The 12,066-nt window shown below is 41.2% G+C and overlaps 1 protein-coding gene across 1 annotated transcript in view; it reads left to right on the plus strand.

Moving 5' to 3' along the window:
• The window catches only part of snd1 (staphylococcal nuclease and tudor domain containing 1), a 178,402-nt gene that overhangs the window by 142,299 nt on the left and 24,037 nt on the right, over window positions 1–12,066 (plus strand). Inside the window, exon 19 of the mRNA XM_084909460.1 lies at window positions 10,504–10,627. Within this exon, the coding sequence (XP_084765586.1) occupies window positions 10,504–10,627 (124 nt within the window). The remainder of the gene's footprint in view (window positions 1–10,503; window positions 10,628–12,066) is intronic.

The following is a 12,066-nucleotide window of genomic DNA, read 5'->3' on the forward strand; positions in this document are numbered from 1 at the left end:
CACTAAGTGGAGATGTAGACATGGATCTAAAAAGCGCTGCTCAGGTTTATAATAGAGATGGACCGATCCGATATTACGTATCGGTATCGGTCCGAAACTGACGTAAATTACTGGATCGGATATCGGAGGGAAATAAAAAATGTAATCCGATCCATTAAATATCAGAAAAGAACCTCGCAAAACTTGCTACATGGCGTAACTCGGCTCATAACCGTAGCACGTTGCAGCAGTATGTGTCACGTGATAGAGCGGCTGTGTGTATTTGTAGCCTTGCTAGCAATCCCGCATTTCATCTCCGAGGAAGTTATCCCAGAGCGAAGTAAAGCAAGTGTGTAAGTTCATCTCTGAATGTTTGTAAAGCATTCCCGCGTTAAGCTTAACAACCGATATATGGAGCGACTGCCTCTCTCTCTCTCTCCTGCTGCTACTTAAATCGTAAAACTGATCAATGATCAGCTGATCGGCTTTTCTGTCGCGAGTCCGTCTCTCTTCTTTGTTTTTGGCCCACTTCATGCCAGAAAGAGGAAACCAGCGTGATAAGCTGTTGTTAGAATTTATTTAATATTACTTTCTACACCAGGATCTTTTTCTACGCAGCTGATGGCTGGTAACTGTGCAGGGGCGGATCTAGCAAAGTTTAGCCAGGGGGGCCGATAGGGCATGAACAGGGAAAAAGGGGCACAAAGACATACTTTTCTTTCTTATTCTCATTTAAAATGTCTAGCTTTTAATAAATAATTATCTATCTGAATCTTACACCCAAAGTTTTAATCTGATGTAAAATGTATCGAAGTCCATTACTGTATATAGTAACTGTTAAGTCTAATATACCCTAGTAAGCTATAGTACTTTTTCCTTTGGGAAGGTACCATCTGTGAATTCTGCAATTCTGTTGAAGAAAGATGTTGAATCTATTTAATTATTCTTCAAAATTAATTGATTTCTGTGCATTTTTTTCATAGTGCATCAAATTAAAGTTGATTACGTTGATTAAGCATCATGAGGTGGAGGGTGGGGGGTGGTTCCCTATTTTTTTTTTTTTTTTTTTTTTTTTTGCTGGGAGTTTTAGAGCCCTATTAGTTAGGTTGCTTACTCTTTAAAATACCAGAATAGGGAGGATGGTGCAGGTTTAAGTTTATTAGATTGATCAGTTTTGCTGAACTATGAAATATTTTGGGTGCAGTGTATTTTTTGCATACAGGTATAACAGAATAGCTTTAGTGTTTTGTTTTGTTTTTTAACTTGAGTATGAACTTATACAAAAACCAGCAAGATATTAAAAAATAAGTTTTATTGATTAAAAACACACTATATCGGATTCATATCGGTATCGGCAGATATCCAAATTTATGATATCGGTATCGGTATCGGACATAAAAAAGTGGTATCGTGCCATCTCTAGTTTATAATGCACCCTACCAACACAGTGGCATAAATGAGACCTTAAGTGCCCATACTAAGGACTGAGTGTTCCAAGGAGCAGGCGTATCCAGCTGGTAGATCCTAATAAACATCTGTAGCCATGGCCAGTCAGCAGCTGCTTAGATATCCTTCACAGAAAAGGGGCCCATACGCTAGCTGCACGTCTGGGGCATTGCGCGTGTAGGAGACTTCAGTCCTTGGCAGTAATGTGTCAACATAATAGTCTCCACCACCCATTGTGTTGACCACTGTAAGGTAAGAAGCTTCCCTCAATGAGTGGGAACCTGGGAAACAAAGAGCTGCTTTCCTTTTTTCTCCTTTTCTTTTCTTTTCTTTCCAATCCAACTGGATGCACAAAGGCTGTACATAACAAAGTGAATTAAGCTACTCTCATCAACAAACAGCTGGGGAGAAAAGCCAGTACCCCCCAAGAGTGGGGCATATATAAGCAGGCTAACTGTAGCTATAGTGATTCGAAAACTTCAAACAGGAACTATGGCAGATACAACATGTAGTTCACACATCCTTTTTGCTTCTGAGAAAGCCAGCAAAAAAGATAATTTTGAGAGAATGTGCCTTCAAGTCAGCACACTTCAAAGGAGCCCTGAGAGCCTCTGAAATGATGGGCAAATTGCAGGAGGCATGCTAGAGGCTTAAAAGCAGGGTGCAGCTGATGGGCTTCCTTTATAAACCTTCTCATAAGCCTATGCTGACCAATTGGCATGTTTCCAAAGCCCACTTGCCCAGCCAAAATTGAAGCCAAACACACATCGGCAGTGAAAAATGTTTTACCACTATATAGCAAATGGTGTAGGATGCATAACACATCTAAAACAGGGCACTGCAATGAAATGACGCCATCTCTCAAACACTATATCAGCACTATGGTACCCAGAGAGCTGAAGCTGTCCATCTAAGTGTGGCATTTCTAGCTAGTTCTCGCTTATTGTGGCACACTGGGCCAGTATGGGTTCTTTAGATCTCGGTGTCTTTGGCCGTGGATGAATCGGCTCATATCAGTTGGCCAGACTTGGAGCACTTCTCTGACATGAGACAGATCACCTTAAACAGTTCAGGTTGGTAAGCTGAAGGAACGGTAACCACACTGAGGTTTTTTTAATGGACGAGGCTACAATCACAACCAGCCCTAAAACCTTTGACAGTAACTTTGTGGCAAACGGTTTATCCCAGAAATGTCTCATCTCTCCAAACCACACTCAAATAGAGCCCCAGCTACACTACTACATGTGGGCGGGCTTCATGGGGTGTTGGGAAAGACAGCGGCTTACTGATGGGACTGCCACTGACCATGACGCCTGTGCAGCAGGGAGAATGACATCCTCATCATACTCGATGTCATCAGGTTCTCCTCCTTAGATTTTGTGAACTGGGTAGAAGGAGAAACTCTGTACCTGGGTCTTCCACCTGTATCCTTTTACGAAGTGCAAGCTGACTTGAGTTTTATCCAGCAGAGCTGACAGTTCTGATGATCTGTGAAAAATTTGCACATGCTTCACTGCAGTGTTGGAGAGACAGAGCTCAGTTTTAGGGGCTGCCAAGTTGCAGGTGACATTTCAGGAACCGTACAGTTATTTCAAATCAGTGCTTATATAAGCTGGGGTCTACCTGAACATACAGCTTACAGCTGCCACAACACCATTTATTCTGTCTTGTAAACTTGTGTAGAATAGATGTTTAATCTGTGACACACTGTTTAATATCGCTATTACTCATTACTGCATTGGTTTTCCCAAGCCACAGATTGTGTTACTGGGCAAAAGACTTGTCTCTGCCTAGCTAGTGACCTCCCCCTGATTTGGCCTTAACGCACTTGTCACATCCACGGTACTGGGCTGCTAGGCCTGGCCCCGACCGACAAACACACATTTTCTGCTCACCCCAAGCCTCAGCTGCAGCGCGGTTGGCGGTACATCCTGTCTACCGCTTGTTTCCTGGCACCCATACAGCCTCATAATGAGTGGAGTCGTTCCCCCCAACCAGGTGCCACTCCGTCCACATTATTCACACTTCTACCTTTTACACACAGCAGCTGTTCATCACCTAATGATGCTGGACCCAGCTACTGTTGGAGCAATGCAGGCAGAACAACACTGTCTGGCTGGACTTCAGACCAAGTCCTTTCCTGCTTTTTGAAATGGAATTTCATTATTTTTACAATTTAGGTTCAATTTATTTTTTCCATTGCTTTTTTTAGTTCAAGTAGATTTTTTTTTTGGCTAGTTCCCTTTTTATTCACTGTGTTGATTTCAATGAGAGAACATAAGAATTACTATAGCGTTTCATATGAATTAGGGTGAGTGGCCTCATAATTAGATGTCATGCCAAGGCAGCCAAGTGATGATCACTCTACAGAGTACAGCTTACTTAAAAAAAAAAAAGGCAAGAGTGCACTGAAAGTGGTTGTCACGTTTTTGTGTGTGTTTTGGATGAAATGTCTAATTTTAACACTGTGGGCCAGAGTCAGCCAGGGGTTAAGATAATTAACTTCTGTGCCAGTGCGTTATCATACTCTTTGTTTGGGTTTTCCCCCCCAAAGCATTTGATTTAACAAAGTAATTTTTGTTAAGCACGAGTTCTCTGTTGAACAGTCTTATTAAAGTTTGAAGTAGAGAAATTGCAGAAATTTAGCAGTGGAAAATAACTTTCAGGCATTACTGTGATGGGTACATTAATGATTGTAGTAAACCTTTTTTTGGTTCAGTAAAATTACAAAGTAAATGATTTTATAATTATACTAAGTGTATGTGACTACAACTATGTTTGAGCTTAAGCTACTTGTTTCCAATACAATACTAGCTTTAATTTCAAATTCAGTCTAATTAGAGTTTTGCCATTAAAACAAAATGGACTATACTCTGAAAAAAGAAAATTTCTGTGGCCACTGTATCCCTGTTCTCCTCCCTTTTTATGTCTAATATTTAATTCAGCTGAAGTGTGTACAAGGCCTTGTTGTAGTCCAATTCGACCATAAACTGAACAAAGTAACCAAGCTAGGAAATGAAAGTTGCAGGAGAAGAAGCGCCCGATGCGGCTTGTTTTTCACTTTTCCAGCTCCCTGCCACTGCAGCAGATGCAATATTTAGAGGTCAAGTCCCGCCAAGATGATCTTCCGCCTCCCAAGGCATTCATTATTAAATCAGATGCGCAACTTAGCTTCTAAAAGGTCAGCTCACCTGTCGGTTTGAGGTGGGGTGCATTTGCTTTTCAGGTGGAAAATAAGCATGTTTGTCCACACTCATAGTAAGCACGATTTGCACTAATGTCAATTTCGAGGTCGATTACCTAAAGCCGAATGGCAGAATGGGACTTTTCACAGTGGTGAGCCACTTGCAGGTCTAAATCTGGATCTCATCAACTCTACCAAATGTGGGCAAAAATGTGCAAATATGTGCACATTTGGGGAATAAGGACCTTCTTATATAAACTCCCCACAATCAAATCCAGGCATTAGCTGCAGTCAATGAGACTCGACAGGTGGTAAAGAGAGGAACAGAAGAGACTGATGCAAAAAGAGAGCCACAGATGCTTTCTCTCTCAGTGATGGCTTTTCCAATTACAGAAATGGTAATTTGCCGTTCAGAAAAAAAAAAAAAAACTACTCCAGACTGGCAGGAAGTGAAAAATGCAAGAGAGTTATTGCTGGTGGAGTATCGCAAGACATAATCCATATCCCGTTCTAGAGGGAGTGGAGCAGCAGTTGTCAGGTGGGGCGATCATTTGTTTTTCTAGCTTGACCTCCTTCGACATGCTGCAGATGCTCAGAATATTTTAAAGATCAGCCAGGAAGGAGATTAAATGGTCTTTTTCCTATTTTGCCTTTCTTTTACACACTGTCTGCAGGTGATTGCCTTACAGGTTCTTTGTTGACCAAACACGGGGGCCAATGATCTCATAACAGCTTTGTGTGCTTGCTCTCACTGCAGGCCTCCCAAGCCAGTACGCTGTATACTGAGGCTGTGTTTTGTTGTTTGTCATTGCTGCCTTTTTACCTTGAAATTGTTGCTCGCATGTCCTGAAACACAGCCATTCCTCTACCCCGAGAGGATGAATCCTGTCCAAACCTCATGCATATTTAACACCGCAAACTAAGCTCCGTTCAGTGTTTGTGAATCTCAGATGGTAGATGATGTACCATCCATGTATCCACACAGTCTTTGACTAGCCAGGCAGGGGGCACAACAAAGGTTCTGCAGCATTTTCAACATGAGCGAGAATGCTGATGTAAAAAAAGAGAATGCTGAGGGCAAAAAAGGCTTTTGGGGTAATTGTGTGTCTCCTCTAGATCTTACCATCCATTTTGCTTTTATAAATCTGACTGAGCTGTAGCTAGGTTTATGTGTCTGGATCTCCTCCAGTCAGTTATTTCCCTGGCAGTTATCTTTTCATAGATGCTATCTGCTTTGACTCCTAATTTTGTCATTCTTATAAACCAGGAAATTGGAAGGCTTTCATAGGTAGCCATTGCTCTCCTGGCCTGAGCTCCTTTCATATTGTGATTATTTACCGTTCTGTGGGTTTAATGCCTTTTGTAAACAGCTTAATAGAATTCAGTGGAGCCTTGGGATCGTAGTGAAAGGGCACTTGATTTGCTGTTTTTACTGGCTTTTGTTTTCCCTCGCCTTTGTTCACACACCGTGTGCCACAAAAGAATAAAATATGATCATAACTAACCTGTAACATGTCAGTCTCTGTCCCCTCTCTCTTTTTCGCTCACCTTTTCGGTTGTTTTCTTGTTTTAAAGCCTAATTGTTCCCTCGCTATTCTGTGGGCATTCAAAATGTAATTATATATGATTTACAAACAGCTGCATCCATAATGGTGAATAAACAAATTACAGAACGAGGGAGGGGGGTGGAAAAAAAACAACAGATGAATAAAGAGATGAAGACAGAAAGAAATTGGCCGCCATAAGACACAGTCAGTGGTTTGGCTGCTTTTTAGATCATCACTTTGGCTCTCCATTCAACGCAAAATGAGCACTCACGCTTGACATGGTTTACCCAATCTGCACGCAGATATTTAGTTGTCTTCATGCCAACGTAAAATGGGAATCTTGTGCTGTAATGCAGCGTTTCCTCGCTGTCCTTCCATGCTAATGCGACTCTTCCTATTCATTCAGAATTTCTGCACTTGCGTAAGCTTTTATTCAATTCACCCCAGATGGCAAATTACTTCTGTCAGTGCTCATCTGCAGTTTGTGAAGTTCATTTTAGCTTTCTTCCACACTGATTGCAGTCAGAGGAGACTTAATTGTAGGTATTTGTGTGTAATTCCTTGCACATCCACCTTATTTCCATGTGCATTTTGTTGTTGTTGTTGCTTTTGTTACTATTGGTGTTGTGATTTGCACCTTGACAGTACACTGATGTTCTTCTATGGACAAGCATAGACTTAAACCTGGACATATGGATGGAGTGTTTCTGATCTTAGATCCAAGAATTCTGCACTCCTAATTAGACCTTCAAATCTCAACACGGAATAATGATAATGCGCGAGTCCCACGCTGCATACTAAATTGAACACACCTTGCAGTCTGCAGATGTGGAAATGAACATTATTGAGTGCTCTGTAGGTGTCAGTTTGCAACTCTATCAGGTTGAGACTGAGATAAGAAAGTTCTGAAGCTCAACTGTGATGCAAGAAAATGCATCTGGTAAATAAGGATGTATTATATTCTTCATTATTCTCTTTCTAGGGGATAAGAATCAGGAGGTTAATATGAATATGTTGATTTTCTTCTTCTTCCAAACATCAGGGAAAATAGAACCCTTAGCTCAAACTGTACCAAACAGCAGTGTACAAGAGGAAATAAAGGTGATGGGCACTAAAAGGCCCACCTGCAGAGTGAGATTTGTTTAGGAAGTCTGCATAATTATGCTCATGCTAAAATCTGCGATATGGTGGTCTCATAAGCTTCAGCTTCCAGTTCAAACTGTAAATAATCCATTTTGTTGCTCGGTATTGTAAATACCATTTACATCAATAAAGCATTTTCAATTAAATGCACACACATTCGCATTGAGAAGGAAGGCACGCACTAACTTTTTTAATTTGCTTAATAAATCAAGGAGGTGGCTGACTGTGGAAGATGTAGTCCACTGCAATATTAGTTATTCTGCACCAAGCCACAGTGGTAAAGCTGGAGTATAATGATGCAACCACCCCGCCTGTGTGCGTGCGTGTGTGTTTGGTCCATATGATGCAAGTTGTTTAGAAAGCAATTCATCTGATGTGTTTTCTAAAAACTGCTTTCTCTACAAAATGCTGAGGATGGGTCTGTTTGGTGTGTTGATGCTTCTTCCCCACCTCTCTGCTGCATTCATTAGCAATTGCTGTACCAGTGGGTGGCTAGTGATGTGTCGGACACCCCCACCTTGACCCCCCCCCCCCCTCCTCACAATCAAACTGAGCTCCCAACTTTTCTTACACACTCCCACAATCCCTTTGTATCCCTCGTTGGTGTTTTTCTCCAGGTTTGACAGCATGCAAATGAAGGTTTCCTGTCTGCTGTTGTTTGCAGCTTGCCTGCCTGTCTCGGCACAGATAGCCGTGGGAAAAACAGCATCATTATTTGTGTTTTCTTGTTCTTCACAAGCATAAATAATTTTAGGTGTTAATGACAACTCACAGCAGCAGTACATAAGTAAAAAAAAAATTAAAAAATTAAAAAAGGTGCGTGCAGTGCCTGCCTCCAAGCTGTTTGATAGTAACATGCATAAGCAGCGCCTACTAATTTTGCAAGCAGATACATGCACACGCTGACTGCATTTATTTTCACACAAGAAAACAGGTTAGTGGGAGAAAACATGTTTTTGTAATACCCCAGTTACACTGTAAAATAAAAGTACACATGCACAAGGTGAGAAATTGGGTTTTTACCCGAGGCTGACATGCTAGGTTCTTCTATCCATGCGGTTTAAAAATATCCGGATCTGCTATTGTAAGACTGGGAGTAAGTGTATGCGTAGATGCAGTATTGTCACACAAAATATTGATATGACTGTTATGTTTACCGCTTACTACATGATTTTATTGGGGGGAGGAAAGGAAGCTATTTGCAGTATTTTCGAAAGCATCTCTGCTTTCCTTGAATAACCTCCAACATTTTCACAGTGCTGTATGTGTAATGCAATTTTGTTTTTACCTCAGTTTCCTTTCCCATTGTATGAATTTATGTTTTTAAAGATGCTCCATTGCACATGATTCTGGCGCTCCTGCCCACAAACCCCCTCCAGGTGGTAGATCAGTGAAAATGGCCTCTAAAAATACCACCATGGAAATTTATATGGGCCACTTTACTAAACTAGCTGCTGTAATTGCTTCCACACTCTTCATACAGCTCTACACACAAGACGCACAGCCACTTGCGAACACTAATAGACATGCGTGTGTAAACATGCTCTGCAATACACAAATAAATATACTGTACATAATACACAAACACCAGAAAAGTGGCTCTCTTGGAGATGCACATACTTAGTGGTGTTCACAATCAGCTCCCCAATTGCAACTGATGGGTGCAAATCAGGCTGCCACTTACTGCAGTCATTGGATCCCTGAAGCCCTGACTCATAATCTGATTTCTCAAGCTCCCGCCATATCGACAGCCCCATTCTCGCCTTGAATCCACCATAATAGGTCTCCCTCGCATGATATAATGGCTTGATAGGCCATAAAGACCCACTGGGAGAGCTGGCTTGCTTAATTTAAAATTCTGTTTCTCTAACAGAGTCAAGGCATAACAAGAGAAGCAGGTTGTTTTTGGGTTGTGTTTTGGTATCTGTATCTGAAGGCGTTAATGTTTTGTTTTTGTTTGTTTTTTTTCCCCACTGAGCCACCAGTCGTGCTTAAGTGTTGAAAAAATAAGCCTGATTTAAATTTGACTAATCTTACATTCAAGGTCATCGTCTTGTGCACCTCTGGACGGGTTTCAGCGTGGCTATTATTTTTAGATCTCTCAGTAGAAGTCATGTCCCCTTGCACTTCTGCCTCTGTGATTCACCTCCAATATGTCAAAAAAGGGCTATCCTTCAACTTGATTTTCATTTTGAAGAAGTGGAAGCAAAGATTGCATTTGAAAGGCCAAAAGAATTCCTGCTTTTTCAGTGCATCCAGAGCATAGGATGGCAGACTGGAACCCACCATAATCAGATTGTTTGTATTCCTCAAATGTAAAAAGGCTGATGCGGTATTGTCGTCGTCGTGCCAGGCAGGCGGCACGGACACCCAAGTTTGTGAATGCGATAATTCGAGAACAAGCCAACGTACAATTTTCAAATTGATACCATCTATTTTTCTGATTCATACAGAATCTGTTCTGCTAGAAATCTCAGGGAAGTTTGAATTTTGGTAACGTCAAGGTCAGAGGTCAAGATTTCTGAAAATCTTATGTGTTTTCAGAACTTTTTGAGCACACCTATTGTGTTTTTCTATTTGAATCAAGGCATAAAGTACATTCTCTAAAGCAGTGATTTAATTTAATTTGAACTGAAGTATCTTATTGTACTCGAGCATGCAGGAATGCTTTTAATTTATTCATAACAAAAAGGAAAATGATTATTAGAAGTTGCACCATTCAGTTATGAAGGGAATAAACAACCCGACGGGAAAATACTCACTCTCACAAGAAGCATCATAATGCCTCACAAAGCTCCGCCAGACTTGATTTCATTTATATTCATACAATTATTTAGGAGCCCTGCATGGGGTAAGATACACGTGTTCATTTTCTGCCGCTGCCTCAGGATCCGCCCTCCATCAGTCACATACTGCCAGCAGCTGAAGGGAGGAATCACGGGCACCTCTGTATAGGATTTTAATGAATTTTAGGTCCATTTTACACACAGATGTTACATATTTTTAACTGCTGCTGCATCAAGAGTGGAAAGTCCCATTTTTAGTCAGGTGAAATGCAAATGGAGAAAAGATTGAAACCACAACAATGTTAAAAACTGGCCACTGGCATGTAATGAGTATAATTTGAAGAAAACTCAAATTACATTTGGAATTGTAAGTTGAACTCCAGTCCTCACCTGTTATCTCACATGTATTTCCTATCAGGAAGTCAGCTGGAGAATCTGATGGAGACCATGAGAGCAGAAATCGCCGCCCAGCCACCAGTGGAAGGATCCTACTCTCCACGCCGGGGAGACTACTGCATAGCCAAGTTTGCTGATGGTGAATGGTGAGCATGCGTTATAGTTCCTCTGATGTTAGCAGCCTCATAGCAACCTTATCAACGTTGTCAGGTCATCTTATGACAAACAGGAAGGATTAAGACGTCTCTCTCTTTTGACACAAGGGTTATTAGCTGCTGTTCTTCAGTATTATAAAAAATTTACATTTCTAGGCAGTGATATGAATGATGCAGTGCATGTATAAATAGTTCGATCTGTGCAGGTTTTCTTTTCTCAATGAATAATCACCCAATTTTGACAGCACCGGTCAGGAGTGACACTGACCTTATTACGTGGATCAGGTGTCAGCTGATGTGATTGATGGTATCTGGTTTCTTCATCAGTGTCATCACATAATACAATGGATGGCCAACTTATTGATGGATTTTACCACAATACTCGGTATCAACAGATGCCCCGAGGGAAGAAAAAAAGAACTTGATGGTGGCGTGTGATTTATCAGCTGAGGGAAGAAACTCGAAACTAAACATTTATTTTATACATTTTTGAAAGGTACAATATGTGCTTGCACACTGTAGTTATTTCCCTCACAGGAACACCTGACATTTCATTTTTACCTTGTCTCTATTTAAGCCTGTGTCGACTGCAGACACCCACAGGGTGTAATTAGTTCAATGCCACTGCTTTGGCCCTTCAGAATCAGCAGTAGCTTGACAGTAGCTCACATACACACCTCTTCATCATCTCCTCACTGGATGTTCGTAGTTTACAGATGGTTATGGGACAGATAGAAGTCACAGTGATCGAGGGAGGGAGAGGGAGTCTGTCAAGAAGGTGACGGTGAAAAAAGACCACGAAACTGATTAAAAACCAAATGTTCCCCCAACCCAGGTGCTGTCCTTTCGTTCTTCCATCCCTCCTTCCATCTTCCTGTCCTGTTTTTTTGGGGCAGGGCTCAAATTTATAGCAAACCATCTGCTGTAAACCTTTCACTTCTTTAACCTGTTTTTTGTGGAAAAAAGTCTGTCAGGAACCCCACTTTAGGTGGCAAATATCTGATATCTTTGTCATTTTCTATTATTTATCAGCAAGCTAATTACATTCATTGTTCTCTGTATCCGTATCGAAGTATTCTGTGACGCATGCAGAATGTCCTCCTTTCATTCGGGGAGTAATTAGAAATTTGTCGCCTTACAAGGCCTCTCGGAATACCACAGAGTCAAAGTGAATGGGGAAAAAAGAGCGAATAAGAAAAACTGTTCATTAGTCACTCGCCACTTTGTCTTTTGCTCTTCTCATTCCTGTTCTTTGTGCCCATTGCTGTTGTCTTCCTGTTAATCACTTATTCAGTTTTAACTTTGTGCTCTCGTTTCTGTCTTTGCCCATGTGGGCCTAATTATTTGACTTTTTCCTGCTGTCCTTGGTGTGCAGCCAATTTTTCTTCCTCACGCTCATTTGTTAAAGTTAAGAGTCAGCGATGGTCAGA

The sequence above is a fragment of the Perissodus microlepis genome, chromosome 17, assembly GCF_051167445.1.
Source record: "Perissodus microlepis isolate ML-2025 ecotype Zambia chromosome 17, ASM5116744v1, whole genome shotgun sequence".
Taxonomy (NCBI): domain Eukaryota; kingdom Metazoa; phylum Chordata; class Actinopteri; order Cichliformes; family Cichlidae; genus Perissodus; species Perissodus microlepis.